We start from the raw sequence: 25442 nt of genomic DNA, 5'->3' as shown, positions 1-25442 counted from the left end.
GCCTCATCATGGGGGCACTCCAGGCTTGGTCTTTTGGTTCAGGGATGAGTGGGTCCAACTGTATGGGGACAGAGCCTGGAGCATGCGACCTTCTCGCCCTCAGTCAGGTGTAATGTGGTTGAGATTAGCCGATGGGGCAGGGCGCTGGAGACAGGGAGGCGTCCTGCCACTGGCTTTGGGTTGGTGTATAAGAGAGCAGGGTGGCTTGTAGCATCTTCTTGAGGGGAGACCTCTGGGCCTCACAGCCCAGGGACCTTCATCCCTGCCCACTGACCAATGCATTTTCCAAGAATGTGGGAAGGGAGTGGACCCCACCCCGGAGCCAGTCCCCACCATTCTAGCTTATCACCCAGGCTGCCCCCAACTTGAGACAAATTGCATCTTCCTCTCCCTTGCTCTGCTGCCCGTCACTGCTCTGTGGGTGGAAATTCAGTGGACTTGGTATGGGCATCCCCTGCCAAGCTGTGAGGCCCACCACGTGCCGGCTGGGTCTCCGGGATGCTCTGCAAGATTGGCAAGGTGCTGGCATCAGTGTGACTGCTCAGTGATTACCCAGTCAGTCTCTGTCCCGCTTTGAAGGTGAGCCCTGCGCTGTCTGGCCTGCCGTGAGGACTTCGCCTGTCCGCTCTAATTGCTCCGCCCCCCTGGCCTTCAGTGCGGTGCTGGTACCTCTTGATTTTGTGAGTCCCGTGGGTTGGGTGTCATCAGGCCACTTTTCCTCTCTCTCTGACTCATCTCTGATGTGTTCGCCCTGGCCTATCACAATGGGGACATGCTCCCATCCGAGTTCGCCTCTAAGCTTGACGGGATTGACAGGAGGAAGGAGACAGAATGGACACTGAGCCCTTTTTGCTCTGAGTTTGCATCCCTTCCCTCTTGGACAGGAAGCAACATTTTCTTTCACCAGGCTTCTTTGTGGAACATGTTTGAAGATTTCTTCCAGGTCTAAAAAAGTTTTCCTTTGCTGGTTGCAGCCCCTTTGTGAATCCTGTCCTCCCTGGATGATGCAGTGGAGTGGAGGGTTTAAGAGCCCAGATGCTGGCTTGGCCACCATGAACTGTGCAATCTTGAGCAGTCACTTGGGGGCGCTGGGCCTCAGTTTCCACCTCATGAAATGGGAATATTTATAGCACTTCCCTGGACTTCCCTGGCAGTCCGGGGGTTAGGACTCCATGCTTCCATTGCAGGCGGCCCGGGTTCAATCCTGGTCAGGGAACTAAGATCCTGCAAGCTGTGCAGTGCTGCAGGAAAAAAAAAAAAAAAAAAGAAGCACTTCCCTTCTAGGTTGCCATGAGCATTAAATGAGTTAATACATGTAAAGCACTAACTAGCACAGTCTGGGGCCTGCACTAAGCACTAAGCTTCTGGAGGTGTAAGTTTCATCATTATTCATCAGAGTGGGAAGTGGGGATCGGGACCCAGTTCTAGTCCTGGCTCTGTCTCTGGGTGGCTGTGTAACACTGGGCTGGTCACTTTCCCTCTCTGAGCCTCAGCTTCATCACCAATGTGAAAGGCGATGGGTCAGGGGACCTCTGAGGTCCCCCGTGATGTGGGTCTTTGCATCTCTCACCCATCTCTCTTGGCTTTTCTGTCCTCACCACATGGAGGTCCGGGTACCATGGGGTGGGCCTCTGGCTTCTGCTGTGTCTATGTTCTTGAGCCCAGACCTGAGCCCACAGAGTAGCCGCATCCGCAGCATCTGTTTCCTCAGCTCCTTTGGCCTCTTTGGTTTATTTATTTATTTTTTACCTCTGAGCCTTTTGACAAACACATCTCTAAACCTGGTCTGAACTCCATTGTCTTCAAGTTCATTTTCCTGCCCTTGTTTATTTTTCCTCCCCTTCCTTGAGCCTCTGCACTGGAGCATGTTGGGATCTATCCTCCGAGGCTCCCACATTTAGGGATCCCTTCCGATTTCTTCCCCTTTGTTAAAGAGCAGGTGGCAAAGGCCGTTGACCTTTCCCTGCCCCCCACCACCCCCAGCTCTGGTCTGGGCCTCGACCCCCAGGAAGCCCTCTTCACCTGTTTGTTGACTACTGGGTTTGAGCCTGTTTTCCTATCTGAGGCAGGGTTCCAGCTTCTTGGAGGTGTCACCAAAGCAAGCCCCATCTCCCCTTTCCCTGCACTGTGGCTTCCTTCCCGCCCTACCCTGAGGCTCCTACTTCAGGCCAGTATGGGGCTGCTGAGTGTCCTGGGTGGGTTCTGGTTTCAGCCTCATCCTCTACTCCTCTGTGACCTTAGGCAAGTCACTGCCCCTCCCCAAGCCTCCAGTTCTTCATCGTAAGACCAGGAAGGGGCTGTGCGCCTTTTTCAAAGGGCTCATGCATGTCGTGGACACACGGAGGGATGCCTGCAGCCATTTTTGCCTTATTATCCTGTGTCACCCACCCAGCCCTCTTCCCAGAGCCTTTGAGCCCCAGGCTCTGCCTCCTGCACCAGCCCCTCAGGCAGCCCGGCCTGGTCTGTGTGAAGACCCCTGGACCTCCTTTTGTTTTAATATATAATTTTCTAGGGAACATTTCATTACCCATCCTCATCAAAGCTACGAGACCCTGGCCCCAGCTCCTACACAGCTGCCCTGAGGATTGTCCCTGTTTTACAGAGGAGGTGACCGTGGCTCAGGCTGCCCAAGGGCTGCTGCAGTCCCTCACAGCTTGTCGGATGCAGAGCTGGGATTTGCATTCTGGTCTGTGTGACTCCCAGAGCTCAGCTGGAGGGAAGGAAGGTGGGTGGAGCCCTCCTTTCAATGAGCTGTCTGATGCCTTTCACCTGGCTTCTCCAGGGAAACGTTGGTGGGTCAGTCAGATGGCTGGACCTTGGAGGACCCCCCCTTACCCCTCCCTCCCCACACCGCCGCATACAGAGGCCAGAGGTTCTCTCAGGGCCAGGGAAGGAGGAAGGGGAGTGGCTCCTGTGATGGACAATGTTTGTGTGACAGGAGTCACCAAGTCACGTGTGGCCTTGGATGAGCCTGTGAGGGGCTCTGTCTAAAAGTGGGTGTAACGGGGCCTGGAGATCAGGAGGAATGCATCCCCTGATGGTCACCTTTTCAGTGATGGCTTCCCTCGTGCTCCTGGGGTATTTAGGGACTCAGAAGGAGAGAGTCCAGGCCTCCAGATCACAGAGCCTGCTCTGCGGGGATGTGGCTGGTAAGGAGGGCAGTGGGGGCATTTCTTCAGCCCTTTCGCCCCTCACTTCTATACAGTAATTAATTCATTTGCTCTATAGATATTTACTGAGCACCTATTATGTACCAGACATTGAACCAGGACATGGGGGATACAGCAGTGAACTAAACAGATGAAGATCCTTGACCTTGTGAGCTCATGTTTGGGGAGAGAGATAGAGGCAGCTTATAGTAAACAAGTAAATACATCACCATATAATAGAATTTCAGATAGGAACTGATGGGCATTTCTATGAAGAAGAACAAAGCAGCATAAGTATACAGAAGGTGCAGGTAGGGGAGACTATAACACAGGTGGTCAAGGAAGGCTTTTCTGCAGAGGTGACATTCGGGCAGAGCCCTAAGTACAGTGAGGGAATGAGCCATGCAGAGATCTGTGAGAAGAGTGCACCAGGCAGGAGAATCAGCACGTGCAAAGGCCCTGAGGTAGCAGCCTGCCTGGCATTTGGGGACTATAGCCAAGAAGAAGGAGCAGAGTGAATGAGGGGGAGAGAAGCAGAAGGGGAGGAGCCTATCACAGGGGACCTTCTGGGCCACTGTGAGGACTTTGGCTTTTGCTTTGAGTGAGATGGGAGCCGTGGGAGCGTTGTGAGCAGAAGAGGGACGTGAATGGACTTGGGTTTACTAGGATCCCTCTGGCCACTGTGTGGGGCAGAGACTGTGGGCCTGAGGCAGGAAGGCCAGTGAGGAGGCTACTGCTGTCCTCCAGGGTAGAAGGGATGATGACTGGGACCAAGGGGCTGGGAGTGGTGAGAAGAGACAGATCTGGGGTATGTTTTGAAGCTCGGGCCCACAGGACTTGCTCCCGGGTTGCACGTGGGCAGAGGGCAGGGGCGTCGCCCAGGCGTTCCTGGCTTCAGCACCACGGACAGCGCCAGCACCAGACACGGGGGAAGCCCTGGTTGGCTCAGGTCCCCAACAAACAAGCGGCCAGTCCCTGGATGCTGACCGGAGCCTCATCTGTAAAGTGCTGGTCCCTTCCCCTCGATTTTGTTATCCATTTCTCTTTTAGCCAAATATGTTTATTTCTGGGCACTGCTGCGAATCCATTTTGGGATGAGGCAGGTTTGAATGCAATTATATAGCTGGGATGAGAGGTTTGGAAGCAGTTGTATACAAAAATCTCTGCATCTGGCTAAATTGTGTTGTATGGAGTGGGGTGCTAGGATGGGAACTGGGGGAAGGGGAGCTTCCTTGAGGAGGGGGTGATGGGAAGAGAGCCTTGAAGAACGGTGGGCCTGTCTCAGAGGAGCAGCAGGGTGCCCTGGGTAGGGGAGCTGAGTGACTGAATGTGGTTATTCATGATGCCTTCCTTCTGAGAGTGAGGAGGGGGCAGCATTCCTGACACTGAGCGGGGTACGTCAGCCCATGGCAGACAGTGCTGACCCTCAGGGCTTCCACGGACTTGCTGTGTGTCTGTCCTTTGGCTCTCAGTTTCTCCAACTGTAAAATGGGCTAATTGTAGTCCCTACTGTGCTGGTTATTGTAAGAATGACAAAAATGGGTGAATTAACCATCAGAAAGGCCAAGAAAGGGCTGGAGGGGTGAGGGGCTGCCTCTGAGGCCTCAGACCCCAAGGGTGAGCACTTGGCCTCTTCCTGGTTGGTTGTTCCCAGTCCCTTTGTGACCGTCCTTCTTGTTCTCCCTGACTCATGTGGCAGGTTATATCTGTGCCCCATTTTGCCGTAGACAGAATGATCATATGGATATTCTATGCAAATTCTTATTTTTAACGAGCCAGAAGGAAAGCTAACGACCATCTTGCAGATGTATTGGGGCCCGAGGGAGGCCTTGGGATGGGGGAGGAAGCAGGGGACAAAGTGACAAACAAGAGGAGAGAGGAGGGAGGAAGGGGAGAGGAAATGGAGCGGGGTTGGGGTGGACGCAGTAGGGGCTACAGAGCAGTGGAGGGGAAGCACGGGCTCTGTTTACCATCTCTCAGAACCTCTCTGCCTGCCCCATTTTAAGATGGGGAAACAGGCTCAGAGAGAGGTGGAAACGTGCCAGATACCCCAGAAGCTGGGAGGGAGAGAGAGAAAGGCTGAGGAGAGGGAGCAGACGGGCTGGAGAAAGGGAAGGTGGAGGCAGCTGGGACTAGGATCTGGGACTCGGTTTTCTTATCTGTATGATGGTCATAGCACCTAAGACGTGGGCCGATTGGGAGGAACTAATGAGAGAACATGTGCACACATTATTCAACTGAAGAGTGCTTCCTGAATATGAAGGGGCCGTGGAGTAATGTGTGTGTGGGGGAGAGGGAGAGGATGGGGCAGGGGACCGAGTCGGGGAGACAGGAAGACGAGGGTGGAGGGACGGGAGCTGGAGACGGGGGTAAGAGGCCTTCTGGACAATAGGCCAGCTCTTAATTAATTAGTCCATTCAGTCATTTGTTCATTCATTCATTCCTCAGCATCTGTAGTCTACTTCATAGAGGGAAGTCGGCTCCCAGAGGGCAGGATTCTTGTCTGTCCTATCCGTGGCTGTCCCCGTAGTGTTGAGGGCAGCATCTGGCACCAGGAGGAGCTTGAATTGTTGCTGAATCAATGGCTGTTCTGTGCCCGGCAGTGGGCCCAGCAGTGGCCATCTCCCTGGAGCTCAGCGGCATCTAGTCCAGTAATTTCCCTTCCCTGTGCTAAGTGCAGTGGTTGAGACATTGCGATCGTTATTGGCACCCAGGGGAGAGGGAGCCTGGGGACAACTACGAAGGCTTCCTGGAGGAGGGGGCCTGAGATGAATCTTCGAGAACTGACAGAGGCTGACTTGAAGGAATCTGGGAAGGGGAACTGGTCATAAAGGCAGAGGGAACAGTCTAGTGTTCGGAACTGCAGGTGCTCTTGGAGGTGGGGAGTGATGGGAGCTGAGGCCGCAGGGCCTGAGGACTGGGCTGAGGGGTTTGGATTTTGCCCTGAGCCCTGAGGGGAGGTGAGAGCCAGCGAAGGTGGGAAGGAGGGGTGTGCTGGGGTGGGATCAGTTTTGGTGGAGAGGTGGGGTGGCCAGGCTGGGCAGGCTGAGGTTTGCATGCAGGTGTGGGGCTCTGGTCTGGTCAGGCAGTGCCGACAGGAGTCAAGGGGCACAGGGGATTCGGGCCTGAGGGGTCAGCTGGCTGCTGCCAGGTGAGGCTGGACCCGCCCCCGGGGCATGGAGCCAGCCTGGAGAGGGGCCAGGGCTCTGGTTTAGATTAATTAAAAGACCACTTGGGCTTCCCTGGTGGCGCAGTGGTTGAGAGTCCGCCTGCCAATGCAGAGGACACGGGTTTGTGCCCGGGTCTGGGAAGATCCCACATGCTGCGGAGCGGCTGGGCCCGTGAGCCATGGCCGCTGAGCCTGCACGTCCGGAGCCTGTGCTCCGCAATGGGAGAGGCCACAACAGTGAGAGGCCCGCGTACCGCAAAAAAAAAAAAAAAAAAAACCTCTCAACTCTGGGCAGTCCCACCGGGGCCGGAGTGCCTGGAGAACATTTAAATGTCAACATAAATATCACAATGACCTGAGTCCCTCCTGATACTTAGTGTCTAGATTCCCAAGATGTCCCTTGTATTACAACAAGGGACAGTCTCTCACTATGAAACATGTCCGACCCCAAATACCTATTGAGAAAAGCTAGCAGATGGTAGCATCCCCTGCCCCAGCTCTGGCCTTCCACAGGAAGGGCAAGGTCAGCTGAGCACCCTTCTCCTACCTCCCCTCCCCGGATGCCCTCCCGAGGCCCACTCAGGGTTGCTCCCAGGATCCAGGCCTGGAGTCCCCTTTCCAGCCCTCCCTGGTCCCTGTCTCTCCACTCCCAGATCTGGCCAAGCAGGCCCCCAGGCTGTGGGGCCCCAAGCTTTTCCCCAACAGCGTCGGGAAAGCCTGGGGCAGGTTTTGGGGTGGGGGGGTGAGTGCTTCTCCAGCTCAGGGCCACATCTGGACCTCTGTCCCTGACCTTTGTCTACCAACTCTTAACTAACCCGAGTCCCAGGCAGCCCAGCACCTCAAGAAAGCCTCCGACGGTCCACAGGGTCGGGCTGGTGTCTGCGCTGTCCTCACTGCCCTCCTCCACCACAGCCAGTTTATGGAGCACACTCACGCCCACCGTCTCATCCTCGTTCCCAGCCGGGGGCATCAGCAGCCCCATTTTCTGGCTGAGGAAGCTGAGGCCTCACCCCAGGTACATCCAGAGCCAGGGCTGGGCCCAGACCCCCCATTCCTTGCATTTCCTGCTGTTCTGCCATCAAAAGGGTCGGCCTGGAGGAGCCAGAGCCGGGCTGCTCACCGTCCCTCCCCCTGCCCTGGCCTGAAGAGGACGGCTGGTGTGGGAGAGGGTCCAGGAGGACTTCATTAGCCAGTGCCTGCTTGTGGCACGTTGGGGGGGCCTGAGCCCGCCGCTGGTGGGGAGACATGCTTGGCCTGCCTGGGTAATTACATCTCAACATTTCATTTTGCTTGTCAGTTTCCACTTCCTGGGGATGTGGGCTCCTAAATATTTCATCCCAGCCTGCAGCTGCCTGTTTCTTTCTGGCCAAACCGCAGGCCCGGCTGCTGACCCTGAGCCCTGGCCCCTCCCTGCCCAACTGAGCCTCGCTTCCTGTTCTGGGCTGGAGCTGGCCAGAGGTCATCTTCTCCATGCCCCTACCCCACACGGAGGTCTCTACCACCAGCGTAGCGCTGTCTTCTCTTCCCAAGGGATCTGGGGTGAAGAGTCCAGACAGACAACATTGCCAGAAATTAGGCTCAGTTCAACCAACATTGTTTGAGCACCTCCTGTATGCCTGAGACTCTCATGGAAACCAGGGAGTTAGGAAAGAGAAAGATAGAGTCAAGAAAGAAAGCCCCTTGAAGGGGCTTATGGGCTAATGGAGGAAAGGGACAACAGTGTTATAACAGCAAACACTTATTGAGTACTTATGTGCCAGGCACTGTTACATGTATTAACTCACTTATTCTTCATGCTTTGTTAAGAGGAGACAAGGCCCAGAGAGGTGAGTAACTTGTCCAGAGTCACACAGCTAAGAAGTGGCAGAGCCAGGATCTGAACTCAGGCAACCTGGCTCCAGCCTTCATGCCCTGAAGCATGAGAGTCACAAACCGACAGTCTAGGCAGAGGATGGCGGGTGCCAGCGGAGAGGGGTGAGGTGAGAGCCGGGCTGGGCAGTGATGAGTCCCCACTCTGGGATGTTTTGTGGGGGAGGAGGTGCAGAAACTGAGCCCCGAGTTGGGGTTGGGCAGGTGGGGAAGCAGGAGGGGTATTTCTGGCAGAGGGACCAGCAAAAGCTCCAGGGTGGGAAAATTTGAGTTGCGTTGGAGAAAGTGGTCTTGCTGTAGAGTGTGGAGTGAGGCTGAGGAAGGGGCTGAAAAGCCACTGTGTGATCTCAGCCCCTAGGTGTGTCACTGGAGCTGGGCTGTCTTGTCCTGAAAGGGGTTTTTCAGCTGAGGACTCAGAGCTGACACTCAGCAGTCCTGTTTCTGGCTGCTGGCTGGCCTGACTTGTTGTGTGAGCCTTGGGCAGACTCCTTTCCCTCTCTGAACAAAATCTGAGGAATGGGCGGGATTCCCTCAGTAGAAGAATGCCCGGTATGGCCACTGAGAGTGGGGGGAGGTGGGCCTGGGGGGAAGGGGTCTCCTGGGGGCCCTTGGGGTGGAGGTGGGACAGAAATCAGTCTCAGGGCCCCTCCCCGCTCAGTCCCCTCCTGCCACCACCTGCCTCCAAACACCTCTGCTTCCTTCTCTCTCTCTCTCCTTTTTTCTGCTTTTCTTGCTTCAAAGGTGTTTTACCTAAACGGGTTTGTGTTAAGATATTAGGTCGATCACTCAGCAAATTTCCCTCTGCTCAGAGCTGAGCACCATGAATAATGCAGCTCGGAGCAGCTTAGCGGCTTCCCAGCGAGGGGACAGCAGCGCTTAGCTCAGGGGCTCTGAGCCCCACAGCTGCCCTGGCTGGTCCCCCACAGCCTGCCTCCTCCCCCTCCCCAAAATATCCCCCCAGGGGCCAGGCCTGTCCACAGGTGATCCCTTTAATCCTCACAACACCCCTGCCACGTCTGGGGAGTGGCGAGAATGCTCTCCCATTTTTCAGATGCAGATGTGGAGGTTCAGAGAGGTTGGGTGACTTGGCTCTTATCAAGTAAGGGATTGAGGTGGGATGAGGGCCCCATCTGTGCCCAGCCTCGGCCTCCTGTGTCACAGCAGGCCAGCTCTCTGATGCCTGTGCCCCCCGTACCTGCAGGCCCAGCCCGATTCTCTATGGGGGCAGGAGGGTGTGAGTGGACGGCCTGGTTTCAGAGGAAAGTTGAGGACTTTGCCCTGATGGCGGCACCGAGGCTCCTCAGTAAACAGTTGTACCCCTCCACCCAGTCACCACCCCATCCCCGTTAGCACCCCCCAGCCGGGCTCCCCTGCACCAGTAGCAAAGGAGAGGTGTTGATGGTACTAAGGTGTGGCCAGGCTGGCTGGTGGAGATGTGGACAGCTGACTTGTGTGCCTGGGTCTGCGGCTGTGTGGCTGTGTGGAGGGTGTGACTTTGGGAGGCTGGGCGTGGTGAGTGTGGCTGTGTGGGGTGGTGTGGTTAGTGTGTGAGCCTGTGTGGCTGTGAGATTGTGTGAGGTTGTAGTGATGTGTGGTATGTGATTGTGTGAGGGTGTGTGTCACCATGTGTGTGTGGTGGGGCGGGGCTGGGAGTGATGCAGGGGTGGGGAGATGAGCTGAGTGTGTTCAGGAAAGAAAGGATGTGTGTCCTGCCTTGGATAGACCCTGGGCCTCTAGGCTAAGGCCCCAGGTTCTGCTCAGCACCCTGTCCCTGGGGACATCTCTCAGTTTCAGCTGGTGTTTCTGGTCCCCAGAGCATCTCTCACCAGCCCTGGGTCCTGACCCAAGCTGGGTGATGAGGTCCCTGTCCCCCTGCCTCAGCAGCTCTCGCCCCCACTAGGACTTGCTCCCCAGCGGCTTTGGCTCCAGGAGGCCAACCCAGGCCTTCACAAACACCATCGCGTTTGACCCTCACTCCAGCCCCACTGGGCTTTTTTCCCATTTTACTGATGCTCAGAGAGGCTAAGTAACTTGTCCAAAGTCACACAGCCAGGAAGCAGTGGAGCAGGCATCTTCCCCTCTGTCTCAGACTGGAGGGGAGGGGAAAGCCAGCAGGTGCAGTATCCACGCTTTGCACAAACCTTTGATGGGGTATATCACCTGCAGGGAGACACCTGCAGGTGGGAAACCGGAGTGACTGTTTCCCCCTCATTTTCCCTTGGTACCTGGGTCTTCCTGGCTCCAGCCAGGTCTCTCACAGTGGGCCCACCGTGTCCACAGGGCTGGAGTCGCCCTGCCCTCATGCCCTTCTCTACTGGCCCAGCTATCTTCGGCTCTGGGCCCTTGGGGCCCGGCCAGTTTGCATGGCTATCTTATACTTCTCCACTTGTTCTTTTGCATGTGCATTTCTCGAGCGCTTATAGTAAGGAATTTGCATCTAGGTGGAGAAGTAAATTCCCAACAGAAGGCAGGACTGAGAGAGAGGGGTCCTGGTGTGCATGACGCCCAGCACCATGTGTGCTTGGAGCTCACCAGTGTGTCCTGCAGGCGCTGTGCATGGATAACCGTTGCAGCCCAGAGCCTGGCACAAAGTGGGTGCCCAGAGCCTGTGCATGCAGACATTCGGGCACTCCGTGTGACCAGGTGGTGGCTCAGAGGGGAGGTCATAGTGGGCTTTGGGGGTCAGGGAGGTTCCTGAAGGACGTGGGAAGGTTTGAGCAGGTGGCTACCTCAGATTCCTACGGAGCCTCTGCCCCTCTGCCCATGCCAGTGGCTCCTGCCCCGCCAGCCCTCCCATCCCTGTCAGTCGGGCACTCAGTGACTCATTCGACCGGCAAGCGTGGGTCACTGCCTGACCCGAGCAGGCACAGCATGTGTGCTGGGCCCCATGAGGGATGGGGTGGAGAGACAGACACAGAGGAGAAACTGGGGCCCAGCAAGGGAAGGGCTGGCCGAGGGAACAGCCTCTGCTAAGGCCTGTTGGGGCAGCAGATGTGGTTGGATGGTGGATTTTTGTAGGGAGCAGACCTGAGGAGGAGATGTGGCCTTGAATGTCACACACACACACACACACACACACACACACACACAGGTGGGGAACCACCAAGGGCTGCAGGCAGGGAGCCATGTGTCAGAGGGATTTGTGCTTTAGAAAGAGGATGGAGTGGACACCGGAGGGTGGAGAGTCGGGCCGGGAGTGGAGCAGACAGAGGGATGGTGGCCGTGAACCAGGCTTGAGCTGCCTCCCGGAGAGCCCTCAAGCCCTCTGTGGAGCCAGAGCCAGCCAGAGTGCGGGTCCACTCCTCGCTGTGCCCCTCAGCCCCGCTCACCCCGGACAGCCACAGGTTAGGGGGCATTCACTCGGGCCTGGGTGCCTTCCTGACCTCAGACGCCCTTTTAACCACAGCTCTACTGCCTGGAATCTGCCATATGGCTCCATTTACTTAGACAAGGACTTCCTTCCTGGTTGAAAACAAAAGTAACACCATGTTAGTCACTGAGCCCTCTGAGTAACTCCCTTTCCTGAGAGAAGGTTTGGAGTGGGAGGGAAAGAAGGGAGGACCAGGGAGAAAGACCTCTGTGTGTGAGTATGTGTGTGTGTGTGTGTGTGTGTGTGTGTGAGGCCATACAGTCCAGGGTAACTCCCAGCTTCCGTCATGCCTTCCTCCCAACTCCCTCTCTGGCAGGAACGTAGCGGAGCCTGGGGGACCCCCTTGGGTTGTTAACAATCCCCACTTTCTCTCCATGTTGCAATTTGCTGCCTTCACATTTTGCCATAATGTAGATTTTTCCACTTGATTTCCTAGGATTTGTCTTTCATTGTTTTTCTCCCATTTTAAATTTAAAAAGACAAAAAAAAAAAAAAGAAAGAAAGAAAGAAAAAGAAAAGGGAAAGAGAGGAGAAGAGCCCAGTCTTGCTGGTCTCCTGCACTGTTTGTCTGCAGGGAAATTGCTCGACGCTCTGGAGGAGGATTTTCTCCCCCCTGGTCTGGAGACCAGAGCCCGGGCTGCTGCTTGGGACGAGGGAACAGCCTGGGTTGCAGAATGTGGTCCCAGGGCCCTGGGTGTTAGAGCAAGAGGGCTTTGGAGCTATGGACACAGTGCCCTGTCTGGGTCACCTTGCTGCCCACTGCCTGCGGGCTGGCTGCTTAGCTGCTTCCTGGCGAGGGTAGGTCTCTTGGTGAGTGAGAGAATGAAGAATGGGGGAACAAGAGGATTCCCAAGCCTGGAGGATGTGGCTGAGGGCTCTGGGAAGGCACAGGGGAGCCCAGGTCCCCGACTGCCCCCTACCTGGGGTGAGCTTGGGCAGAAGCGGGTTGCTCCAGGAGGAGGCTTTTTCTTTTTGCCTGCTCTGGGCCACCGGGCTAGGCTCAGCCCACAAGTTGGCGTGTCATGAAGGCAGGGGGTCTGGGGGCTGCTTGGAGCGAGTGGGGAGGACTTATTTAGATGGGTGGAGTGGAGAGAGCCGTCCCGTGGGGGACAGGGAGGTGCCAAGAGAAGAAGGAAGCTGAGCACAGGTGCAGTGATCCTACTTGGTGTAACCCGAGTCCACCAGGACATTAGGGAGACACCTCAGGCGGGAAACTGGGCTGATGACCAACCCCCCGCTGCTCCCCTGCCCTCCCCGCCCCCCTGCTGAGTCCTTAGTGCCTGCAGGTCTCCGTGGCCCTGCCCTCAAATAAGCCCCTGGGTCCTCTGTGCTGATGGAGGGAGCCAAGTGCGGACAATCCCACGCAGCGAAGCGTAGAAAAATGAGGGCATTTCAGCAGCGATCTCTCACCTGCAGGTGGAATTTACAAGTCCAAAGTGTCTTCAATTCCTGGCTCTCAGGCCAGGCAGTAGCTCCTAGAAAAAAGTCTGAGTAGAGTCCACACCTGCTGCTGCCACTGCGTGGCCCGGCCTCCCTGCCCCCTAGGATGCAGCCCCCAGCCTCCCTCCATCACTTCACTCCACTTGTTTCCTCCTCTGCCCTGCAATGAGAGCTGTATGGGAGGAGGGGCTCTGTCCTCCTCATGGCTGCATCCCAGCATCTAAACGGTGCTCAGTAAACACTTGTTGACTCAGTGAAGGAAAAGCAGCGGTAGCACACAGGACAGGGTGTGTTGTTGGATGGCTGGTGTCTGGGGAAGCATGCGGTGGGCCTGGCACCCAGGGGGCCTTCCCCACCACCAGTGTGGCCAGCAATGCTGTCTCCTGAGTCCCTCCTGGGGCTGGTCGCTCTCTCTTCCTGTCTTGCTTCCCAACTAGACTGAGCTCCCAAGGAAGGGGTTTTACTTGCTATTGTTTTTCTTTTCTTTTAAATTTTATTTATTTATCTATCTATCTATTTACTTATTTTTGGCTGTGTTGGGTCTTTGTTGCTGCACGCGGGCTTTCTCTAGTTGCGGCGAGTGGGGGCTACTCTTCGTTGCGGTGCGCGGGCTTCTCATTGCAGTGGCTTCTCTTGTTGCGGAGCACGAGCTCTAGGTGCGCGGGCTTCAGTAGCTGTGGCACGCAGGCTCAGTAGTTGTGGCTCGTGGGCTCTAGAGCGCAGGCTCAGTAGTTGTGGCGCACAGGCTTAGTTGCTCTGCGGCACGTGGGATCTTCCTGGACCAGGGCTCAAACCCGTGTCCCCTGCATTGGCAGGCGGATTCTTAACCACTGTGCCGCTAGGGCAGTCCCTACTTCCTATTGTTTCTTAAGGACCAAATGTGCCAGGAACTGAGCAGGACACTTCTTGAATGAATGAATGAATGAATGAACGAATGAACAAACACGCAGAGCCGGCCCTGCCCTTGGGGAGTGCAGCTGGAGGCAGACACTGACCCAGATATATTGGCTGGACCCAGAGAACATCGGGAAAGGTCACCAGACTGCAAATGGAAAGGGCGCAGAGACCACAAAATGCAAGAGGAAACCCATATCAAGTTTCACTAGTGGAGTCTCCATGTCACGTTCAAGTCAGTGCAGGTGCCTGGAGCCTGGGGGAGGCGCAGGGTTCCAGTGCCAGGGAGGGCTGGCCAGGAAAGAGCCTGTCCTCGGGGGGAGGTAGGATTTCGGGAGCCAGATGGCTGGCAGGAGGAGGGCAGCCCCAGGTGGGCTCCCCATGTGCTTCCTCTCCAGTGTCCTGTGGATTCTACCAAGCCGGGAGTGGCCGAGTGACGCCGTGTCACGGATGCACAAAGAGGCTCAGGGCAGCGCACACAGGGACTGAATGCCTTCACTGTCACTCGTGTCTGAAAGTTTGGTCTGGCCTGGGTTCTGGGGTCCACATTTACCAAGCATTTACATCTTTACATCTTGTATTTGCTTCTGATTTTTTTTTTTTCAAGAAATAAAATGGGGATTGCCTGGAAGCCCTTTCACGGAGCCCTCAGTCTTGTTCTATCCCTGCCTCCCTTGAGGTACCCTCTACCCACGACTCTGAAGGGGATGAGTTCCCTTCTTGTCCCCGTTTAGTCATTCAACAAGCATTTATGGAGCACCTAATGTGTGCCAGGCACTGGGAGATCGCAGTGCATACAGTAGAACAGATCTGCCTTCATGCAGCTTTTGCTCGTATGTCTGTGTGTGTCCATATAGAATAAATCTTATATGTGGCTTTTAATTTCTACATAAATGGGACGGATTGTGCTGTACTTTGCCTTATCAGCCAACTTTATGTTTTCAGGGTTTTGTCGTGATGATACTTGAGAGCTGTTTTATGAATCTTAGCTACATAATATTCCATTGTGCAAACACACCACGGATTAGCCATTCTTCTGTTGTAAAATATTTAAGTGGTTTCCATTTTGTTGCTGTTTCGAACAGCGCCACAGTGACCGTCTTTGGGCACGTTCCCTTGCACCCGTGTGTGACTTTCTCTGGGAAGGATGTGGAGGGGGACACACTGGCCTGTAGGATTCTAGACCCCCTGGTGCAGTCTGCCCTCAGTCTCCTTGTTCCCAGAGCACTTGGGCCAGGAGCTCTCCAAGGTCCCTACTGCCCCCAGGCACTCAGAGGCTCCTGGCAAGTGCTTGTGGCTTCCTGCACCACCCGCCCCCCCCCCCCACCCCGGCCCTGCACGGAGGCACTGGCTGGGCGGATGGTGGAGCTTGCAGCTGGCATGTGGCAACTGGGCTGGGGCTGTGTGTGGGGTGAGGGGCTTGCCAAGAGTGACCCAGGAAGGCCTAGGGGAGCCACGGGGAACGCCAGACTCCTTCATGCCCCCCTTCTTATAATCCTGTTCCTGGAGCCTGGGACAGGTGGAGTGTTCCAGCTTCTGTGCAGAGATAGGGCATGGGCTCATTCCTCGGGTTTAATTTGATTATATTTGCTCTCAGTATGGACTCATGGATTTTTTTTTTTTTATCCAAAGGAGGGGTGCAGAGAAGTGCCCCCGCCCTGGTGGAGAGGTTTGAAGAGGGCGTCCCAGGGGAGTGCTAGTCATGGTGCTGCAGAGGCAGGGGCTGGACATGGGAGGGCTGGCGGGCTTAGCATGAGACTTGGGATCTTCCCAGGGGTGGGGAGGGGCTGCAGGAGATGGGGGTTAACAGAGACCCAGCGACTGGGGCCTTCCCTTTCTCTGCCGGAGGGAGGCTCTGGACACACACCTGGATTACAGCCCCACTGACCGGCCATGTGACCTCCGTCAGTCTACTTAGCACCTCCGAGCCTCAGTTTCCACATATGTAAGATGGGGCCATTAGCCTGAGCTGTGGTCACCTAATTCTTCTTTCACCAGCAAAACGAAGCCTGCAAGATATACCCTGGCGTGTCAGGTGGGGCCATCCTATGGAACTTCTTAGGGGAGCATTGCCCAGAAATATGACTTAATCTAAAAGTTTCTCCCTCCTTGAGAACAATTAACTCCTATTCTATGCCTGCCTCCCCTCTGCCCCTTGGCCCCCTCCTCCCTCCTGGAGCCAGGTGGCACATCCTAACCCCTCAGCCAGCCTCCTCCTCTTGTCCATCTGTCTCCCCAGATGGGGGGGGGGTGCGGAAATGTAGCAATTGGCCCAATTTCTAACTGGAAAGGAGCCATATGGAGGGTTTACCTGGGAGCTGAGTGTCTGCCCGGCCGCTGTTAGGGCAGAGCCAGCGCTGTGGGCAGCAGACTGGCTCCCCGGGCTCTTTCTGTGAGCCGGGACTGGAGGGGCCCCGTCCTGCCCCCAGACCCACCCGCCTTCTCTCCTTCTCTCCCTCCCCCATGAGCTCCTGGTAGACCTGCTTTTCTCCTGTGCTTGGGGCTTCTTTGGGTGTCTTAGGAGGTCTTGAGGAGCTTGGTCTGCACGGAAGTGGCAGAAAGTAAGGGAAGTGGGTGCTGGTCAGGGCAGGGGGCAGAGGGCCATGGTTGCCTTGCCTGGTGCAGAGAACCAGGGGGTCTACTTTCCTGGCAATGTGAGAATGTGTCTGTGTCGTGTGGCTCCAGGCCTTGCAGGTTCCTGGCACAGAGCAGCCCCCATTCTAGTGTGAGTACGTTGTTCTCCCAGAATGCCCCACGCCCCGGCTGCTTGCGCCTCCTCCTGCTAAGACTCAGCTCAGGGTCACCGCCCTTGGGCAGCCTTCCCTGGTTGCCACCTACGCCCAGGAGTAGAGGGCCCTCCTTGGGTGGAGCTGGGTGCTGGCACCTTTCCCCGGGGGGCAGGTGGGTGTGTTACCTCTCCCTGCGCTGGGAGCCCCTTGCAGTCAGTCCTCCACGCAGAGGTGCGTGGAGTCTGCGCAGAAGGCTCAGGTGACCCCGGCCTGGACTGAGAAGCCATTCAAAGGCTCGGGGGTGCCCAGAGGTGACAGCCAGGTGCCCAGCCAAGGTGCATAGTTTGGCTGGGCCCTAAAGGGCTCCTGTGTGAGGTGGAGCTGGGCTGAGACCCTTGAGCGGGACCCAGAGGAAGGTAATGGTCTCAGATAAAGGATCTGCTTTCATCAAGAGTAATCCCTCATGTTTTTCCATCAGCTGAGCCCTGACTCTGCCACCTGGGGTCCTGGCGGGGGTGTTACTCCCTGGAGGCCCCCCATTCTGTACCTCAGTAGGGCAGGGAATTGTGTGGCTTTGGGTAAACCACTCCTCTTTTCTGAGCCTCAGTTTCCTCACCTGTCAAATGCAGTTGATAGAAACAGTGGTCCACAGTGCTTTTGTAGCAGGAGATGAGGGGAGATTGAAATACACACCTGATACCTGTCCCCCACCAGCACTGGAGAGACATGTCTGAGGCTGGGGACTGGCTGGGTGAAGTGGAAAGTGCTCCCAGGGTTTCTGTAAGCCACATGGCCTGGCTGTGAATTCGGGGTGTGTGTTGACTGAATCCTGGCTCCTGCAGACTTGGGGGCTGGCCTTCTCGCAGAGGCATGAGCTTGAGAGGCAGGTAGGCCCTGGGTCGCCTTCCCCAGGACCCAGCCAGGTGGGTGGTGGCCCAGAGAAGAAGGAGTGACAGGAGGGCCCCTAAAGACCTTCTGACCCCAATCAGAGCTCTTCCAGTCCTTCCACCCCAAGCACTCCGGTTAGAATGACCTTCCAGGGCTCTCCTGAGCTCCCTGCTAGGAATCTGATCACAAATAAGATGGGCGGGGCCTCAAGTATCAAGGCACCCTGCCAGGCCAGGGTGGGAGCTGGAGAGACTTACACACTGAGTGGCCTGTGGGTTCGTGGAAGGGAACCTGGGAAGACCTGGATGAGGACTGTAGCTGGGTTTGCAGCATTGCTGCCCAGGATGTGTGGGCACGAGTCAGCAGCCATGCGCACTGCTCTTACCAAGGGGCCTGTTGATGAGCATGGGGCCCGGGGACAAGAGCCCTGGTTGGTGTGTGTGGATGTGGGTGCCAGAGGCACTAATGGCCCAGGGTGGGCAGTTTGCTCTCGTTCTCAGATTTACTCCTCCAAAAAACCTTATGAGTTGGTTACATTGGAAAGAACCAATGTTTACTGAGCACTTACTATGTGCCAGATATTATTGTATTTATATGCATGAACGCACTTAGCTTTATAACAACTCTATGAAATAGGTAGTATCATTATCTTCACTTTATAGATGATGTATTTGAGGCACAGAGAGGTTCAGTAACCAGCCCGAGATCACACAGCGGTAAGTAGCAGAGCTGAGATTTGAACCCAGGCAGTCTAGCTTTAAGCACAATGCTGCACTGCCTCTTGCTAACAACCTATTTTATTTATGAAAACTGAGGCACAGGGAACCTAAGTGACATGTCCAGGGTCACCAAGCTTGTGAGTTGTGGAGCCAAAATTCCCCCTGTGGCTATTCTGACTGCATAGCCCGTGCCCAGAGATGGGGACCTGGGAGCTAAGAGTCAGGCACAGGGCCGTGAGCAGCCCCCAGGAGTGTGGGTTGGGGGAGAGACTCTGTCCGCCCCAGGCTGACTGGTGCCCTTCTTGCAGGGGGTGTGTGCATTGCCCAGTCGGTCAAGATACCACGGGAACCCAAGCCTGGGGAGTTCGACAAGATCATCCGGCGCCTCCTGGAGACCTCGAACGCCAGGGCAGTCATCATCTTTGCCAATGAGGATGATATCAGGTGAGGGCAGGTGGGGCTTGGGGCGGGGCTTGGGAGCTGGGGATCCCTGCTGGAGACCTTCCTAGGCAAGCCTGACCCACCCTGGGATCCAGAGAGATGGGGTGGGCCAGTGAGTGGGTGGTGGGGAGACCCTTCTGGCTGGGGCACAGGCTACTGCTAATGGGCTCCCCTTCCCCTCGCTGTTTCCTGCATCCATTCTACCAACTGGGGATGGTAAGCAGGTACCTTTACAGAGGGGCTAAGGCCATGGGCTTGGGGTCAGAGCACCTAGGTTCCTCGCCTGCTTTCCTTCCTACTAGCTGTGTGACCTCAGGCAAGTTTCTCAACCTCTCAGGGCTTCTGTTCTGCTTTAAAAAAAAAAAAAAGAGAAGCTAATTATGCTTGCTTGATGGTGTTGCTTGAGTATTGAATGCAGGAACGTGCATAAGGGGCTTAGAGCAGAGGCTGGCAAGGTTGGCCACCTCTCAGCGCCTCCCTCCTTCCTTCGGTGAGCTCAGAGTAGTGGGAGGAGGCCTGGGCTGAGGTTTTAGTCCCGATTTGGGCACACACTCACTGTGGGCAGTATTGTCCCCTCCCTGGTCCTCAGTCTCCACATCTGCAGATTGGGGGCAGGTGGACTCTGGGTGCCAGAACCATGCAGTGCAGAAACCCTGGACCACCCCACCTCTCTGCACATCTGCCCCTGGGTCCCGAGTCGCAGGTCAGAAACTCAGGTGCCCTTAGAAGGTGACCCCTGAGCACCCCTCCTAACCCACTTCCCTTCTTCCTGCTTTTTCTCTCACTACTACCCCTCCGAGACTGTATGTTAGGGCCAAGAGGGGCCGGCCTCCCTGATTCCCTAGTCTCAGTGGGAGACACAGCCCCTGCTCAGAGTCTGACTGGCAGAGGAGATGTGGTTCTCCCCAGGTTTCCTCCCTCAGATAGTTGGCCTGAGCTTTCAGAGCCCGCTGTGCCCTCTGGTCGACCTGCCCACCTGCCTAGCCCAGCCTGCCCGGTCTGCCCCCCATGCATCCCTCTCCCCGTTGCTAACCAGCATCTTCTCTGGGTCGCATTCTTTCCAGCAGTCTTTCCCACTTGTGAAGACCCCATCCTGGACTCCTGAGTTTCAGCAAAACAGATATCCCCCCAGGAGACATTGTCGGGTCCCTGGAGGGGTGGAGGGGGGAGTTTGGGAAGGTCATTAAGGCCTCAAAAGCCACAAGGACCAGCTCTAATAGGTGTTTCTCAGGCCTCGAAGGACCAGGGCGTGGGAGTCCTCAGGATCCATCTGGCACCTCCAAGCTGAAAACAGAGGCTGCTCCTGACCCCCTCAAAGCTTTCAGGTCCCCTAAATTCCTACTGCCACAGGTCCGCTGGCAACAGGGGCAGGAGGGGCTCCTTCTGAGCTCTTTCCCTCCCTGCAGTCACCAGTCGCTGCCCCCCTGCCCCCACTCCCACCCCAGAGCCCAGCACTACTTGGGTCCCACTGCGCCCCGGGACGCACCCCACTCCAGGCCTCCCTTGCGGCTCTGATGGACCCACACGCGGGGAGGGGAGGATGAAGGTGCCACGTGTCCCAGAGATGAGGCCCCTGGGAGAGAGAGGGAAGGGCCTGAGACTGACTCCCTGAGCAGCTGCGGGGGGTAGAGGTGTGTGATGGAGGGGGGCGCATTTCTGGAAATCCACAGGCATTTCAGAAGCAAACAGAAGTAAAAATAAACCCAGGTGACTTTACAGAGATGGAGTCTTGGCAGCTCTGGTCATGTCTGGCCGGCCGGATGCAGGCGGGTATTAATAGGTATTAATAGCCTCACCTACAGTTACTGGGCCCTGCCTGGGCTGCGGTAGCTTTGGGGGTCTGGAAATGTCCAACAGGAGACGATGGAGGAGGGCAGGGCCCCGGGGCTGGGAAACATGTCTCTCCCTGGCAGCCCCAGGCGGTCCTGCCCCAGCTGGCCACCTCCTGCACAGGCGCAGCAGCCACCCCAAGCCCCGGAGTCTGTCCTGGCTTGTCCATGGGAAGGGCCTGGACGGTTTCTAGTGTCCTGGCCTCTCGCTGTGTGATCTTGAGCAAGTTGCTTGCTCCAGTCTCTCCCCGTGGAAGGAGGTGCGTTGCGAGAATTCTGCCCAGTCCCTCCTATTTTTCTCCTCCTGGGTGTCTCTGAGGGGCCACTTAGTGCAAGCATCCATTAAGCACTGACTGAAAGCCTCCTGTGGGCTGGGCCCTGTGCTGGGCTCCAGGGCCCCTGACTCGACTAGGACCACTGTCACTGTGGGCCTGCGGAGGGGTGAGGCCCTGGCTGCCCGCACCATTTCATCCATCCAGGAGGGTGTGGGGAGCAGCTCTTTGAAGCACCTGGACTTTTGGCACAGAAGGAGGTGGCATGCAGAGGGGGAAGGGTGTAGTGGGGGGTGTGTGTGAGAGAGACAGTGGATATAAATGTGAGAAAGGGCCAAGGGATGTGGGTCTGGGCTTAGGACCAGGGTGGCATGTACCTGAAAGGACAGAGCCTGGGCAGATGTGGTTCTGGGGACCTGAGTCAGACAGGTCCAAACTGAGGGAAACAGCTGTGGTCTTTGCAGGGACTGAGGTAGCCCCAGGGAACAGGAGTGGGTCTGGGAAACAGACAGGGGTTTGTTTCCGTATGGGGAGAGGGGAAGCCGTGGGCCTACAGGCAGGCGTGGGCCAGGGCAGCAGGGAACTGTGAGCCTGCGGGTATGACACGGGTGCTGGGGCGGCTATGGGCCCTGGGCTCATGTGGTTCGGGATGGGGGATCCAGGCACAGGCTGGGAGGGGGACAGGTGTGGGCCTCGGGGAAGGGGGTCAGGCAAGGGCAGGTGTGGCCAGGGTGGCGGCAGCCGCGCGGGCAGACACGGCTGGGTTGGGCTGGGCTGGTGCGTGTTCCCACAGGCGTGTGCTGGAGGCGGCCCGGAAGGCCAACCAGACCGGCCACTTCTTCTGGATGGGCTCAGACAGCTGGGGCTCCAAGATCGCCCCTGTGCGGCACCTGGAGGAGGTGGCCGAGGGTGCCGTCACTATCCTCCCCAAGAGGATGTCCGTGCGAGGTAGGCCCGGCAGCCCGGACGGCACGCCCGCCGCCCTCACCCGGCACCATCACCACTGCTGTCAGTGTCACCCCGATGGCTCCTTCTTATTGGCGCCCCATGCCCTTCCTCTCCCACTCCTCGTCTCCCTCCATCCTGTCTTTCCTCTTCCTTGGCTCACAGCTTCTTTGTGCTCGGGTTCTGGGATAGGAAGCCTTTCTGGCCACAACCCAGCAGGATTCAAATCCAGATTCAGGACCTTTCTTCCTCCCGTCTCAGATATTTGTGGGTGTGGGAGATGGTGGCAAGTATAGGAGGCTCATTTATCAAGGACTCTCCTTCATCCCTATATACTCTCATCCCTTCTCGCATCTGGGATAGAAGAGGTGAGATCCCCGCCCTGCCTGGAGCGCATCCTCTGCCAGAACGGGCTGGGCACTGCCAGCAAGCTACAAGAAGAGCGTGCCATGCCAGGGGGCAGGGGCCTCCTTGCAGAGCCCGCCTGGGTCTGGCGGGCCCTGGGTGTGGGGGCAGGCGTTGCGCCTGCCCTGCCCGGCATCCCTTCCTCTTGGGGCAGAACCCAGTCACCCTGGGCAGGAACAGATTGCTCTGGCCAGAACCTTGCTGTGCGTGAGGCGTGAAGTTCCTATTAATGGCTCAGTTTGGCAGGGACCTCACTGTCCTCCCCATGGGGGAGGCAGGCTCCCAGGGCCTTCTCCCCTGCTCTTGCTCTGGTCAATAGAATCCAGCATTGATGGAGGTGGAAAGGCCTGCAGACATCTGCTTCCACCAAACTTTGCAAGAGACCAAGGCCTGAACAGGGGAGGGATGTGGGTCACACCGCCGTGTCCTCTACTCACCCTGAGGCAGAGGGAGCATAGGCCGCAGAAGTTTCCACACCTCCCCTGTCAGCCTCAAGCCATAATAAACACAAAATAACAATAACTATGGCTCTTGATACCTGCAAACACCAGGCCCCTTACAGACATCTCATTCAATCTTCCCTGCAACCTCAAAAGAAACTTTTATCCACATTTAGTGGGTGAATACATTTAAGGATCAGAGAGATTTAGTGACATGTAGTGGCAGTAAGTGACACATACTTGCTATTAAGTGGCAGAACTGGGATCTGAACCCTGGACTTGCCAGAGAAATCCCTTTTTTCTTTCTTTTTTGTGGTACGCGGGCCTCTCACTGTTGTGGCCTCTCCCATTGCGAGCACAGGCTCCGGACACGCAGGCTCAGCGGCCATGGCTCTCGGGCCCAGCCGCTCTGCGGCACGTGGGATCTTCCCGGACCAGGGCACAAACCCGCGTCCCCTGCATCGGCAGGCGGACTCTCAACCACTGCGCCACCAGGGAAGCCCCCCTTTTTTCTCTGGGACATTAGAGGAGCCTTTAGAGCAGTGGTTCTCACCTGGGGGTGATTTTGATCCCCAAGGGCCGTTTGGCAACGTTTGGAGACATTTTCGGTTGTCACGATTAGGGAGTGATGCTTCCGGCATCTAGTGGGTAGAGGCCGGGGATGTTGCTCAATATCCTGAAATGTACAGGACAGCCCCCTGCCGCTCCAGCCCCCCACCCCAGCAAAGAATGATCGGGCCTAGTGTAAGTGGGTCAAGGTTGAGAAACTCTGCTCTAAGGCCAGTCCCCCACCAGCGCCAGCACCTCCCTGACAGCTCCGACAGTCAGACAGCTGTGCCCATGACATGGAATGATCATGATATATAGAGAGGGGGCACTGGTAGGAGAGAGAAGGCGATATTCACTCACCAGCCTGCCTACCCTGGGATGGGGTTTTCTAGGCTTAGAGCAGAGCGGGTAAGCCCTTAGGGGCATTTGGAGAAGGAGGCTGCCTCTGTCAGTGATGGGGAAGTTCTGGACTTGAAGGAGGAAGATCCAGCCCCCCATCTTATCTGTGTGACCTGGGTCATTCCCTACACTCTCTGGTCCGGTCTCCTCTTCAGAACTAGAATGCTCAGGTACTCCCAGGATTGAGTGCCTGCCCCCCACCAGCCTCTCTGCTCTAATCTCTGGGCCCCCAAGTGACTCCTTCTCAAAGAGGCCCCATATTACCATTTTGGTGGCTAAGAAACAGCAGAAACACCCTCATCCTGTACTTCTTCCATAAAGGAAGCAGTTGTAAGATTACACAGGCTCTCCCTGGAACTTAATACCGCTCTTTTCATTGTGAAGAAAATGAAATGGTCCACATTTTGTTTTTTCCGGCTGGGCCCTGGATCAGAGGATGTGCTCTTCCCTTCCGCCTCCCTCTGCCTGGGTCACATGAAAGCTGCGGGAAGCGGGAAGGGGAGGGGGCGGGTGGGGAAGGGAGGCGTGAGGTCCTGACATCCTGGTTCCCTGTCAGGCTTCGACCGCTACTTCTCCAGCCGCACGCTGGACAACAACCGGCGCAACATCTGGTTTGCTGAGTTCTGGGAGGACAACTTCCATTGCAAGTTGAGCCGCCACGCGCTCAAGAAAGGCAGCCATGTCAAGAAGTGCACCAGTGAGCACGCGCGTGGTGGGGGGGCGTGGGACTGAGCCTCAGGGGGCGGGGCCAGGGTGGGCCCTGAGGGGGTGGGGCTATGGGGGAGAAGGCTGAGAGTGTCAAGTGGGGTGAGTGGTGGCTACGGGACACTGCCGCAGGGGTAGCGGTGTCCAGGGGCCCAGGCGGTGCTGCCTGGGGGTGGAGTTGGGGGCCAGAAGGGACGGAGCCCTAAGGTGGGGGGGGGCAGAAGGGGCGGGGCCAGGACTGACTCAAGGTCTGACACCAGGGCCTTGTCGGTGGGTGGGCTTAGGGTAGCTGAAACCTCGGTGATCTCTCAGACCATCAGCCGTAGGACGCTGCTGAGTAGGGGAAGGGGCTCCTGGGTCTGGGCAGAGGTGCCGTCTGGCTGCTCACCTTGGGCTTCATCTGGACGCCCCTATGGCAAGCCCACAGACCTGACTGACCCCAGCTGCCCTGTGAATCCTAACGCTCACCGGTCTGAGCACTTTACAGAAACCATCTGTAACCCCTCCAGGTTCCCACAGTCACTCAACAGACACCAGTTTGACTCCCACTCCCTGGCCCTTTTCTAAGCACCATGGATATAGCAGTGAATGAAAGAGCCGAAAAGCTCTTGGAGTTTTTATTTTAATGGGGAGACAGACAATAAACGAGATATGTAAGTAAACTATAGACTATGTCAGAAGGAAAAAGTGCAGTAGAAACAAAATAGATAAGAAAGAGGATGGCCTCCCTGCAAGGTAACACTTCAGCAGAGTCCTGAAAAGGACAGGGAATGAGCCACGGGAGGATGGGACGATGGGTCTATTTTACAGAATGGAAAACAGAGGCTCAGAGCAGGTAAGTAAAGGGACCTGAGTTCCCGCAGATGAGAGGTAGTGGAGCAGGATATGGACCCAGGTCTGAGTTCTAGGCCCTCAGACCCCTATGGTAGCTGTCTTGGTGCATTCACCTTTGATACAGTTGGATGTGGGTCCTTGTGCTCTCTTTGTCTGGGTAGCTCTGCAGCAGGACCTGGCGTCAGGGACGTTGGGAGGGCTCTGTGTACCCCTCAACCGTGAGTGGTGGCCATGCAAGGATGATGAACTCCCTCTTATAGTCTCCTGGACTGATGGGTGCAGCTTGGGCAGAGGGCCAGATGAGCAAGGGCCACTGGATCAGCTGCAGGGACATGCTGCATGGAATCACTGGCAGTTGGGGGTGGGGGGGGGGGGGTTGGTCCACTAGGGCCAGGG

General features: G+C 56.6%; 1 protein-coding gene across 3 annotated transcripts in view; it reads left to right on the top strand.

The window, feature by feature from the left end:
- Nucleotides 1-25442, top strand: part of GRM4 (glutamate metabotropic receptor 4) — a 97309-nt gene that overhangs the window by 42278 nt on the left and 29589 nt on the right. For 2 of the 3 annotated variants that reach the window (XM_065884613.1, XM_065884615.1), the window contains exons 3-5: nt 18536-18671; nt 21563-21717; nt 24064-24204. In XM_065884613.1, coding sequence (XP_065740685.1) covers nt 18536-18671; nt 21563-21717; nt 24064-24204 — 432 coding nt within the window. The remainder of the gene's footprint in view (nt 1-18535; nt 18672-21562; nt 21718-24063; nt 24205-25442) is intronic. The other variant, XM_065884614.1, reaches the window with a different exon arrangement.

Source organism: Phocoena phocoena, chromosome 10 (genome assembly GCF_963924675.1).
Source record: "Phocoena phocoena chromosome 10, mPhoPho1.1, whole genome shotgun sequence".
NCBI classification, from domain to species: Eukaryota; Metazoa; Chordata; class Mammalia; order Artiodactyla; family Phocoenidae; genus Phocoena; species Phocoena phocoena.
Note: the sequence above shows the minus strand (reverse complement) of the source record. Positions and strands in the feature narration are given on the sequence as shown.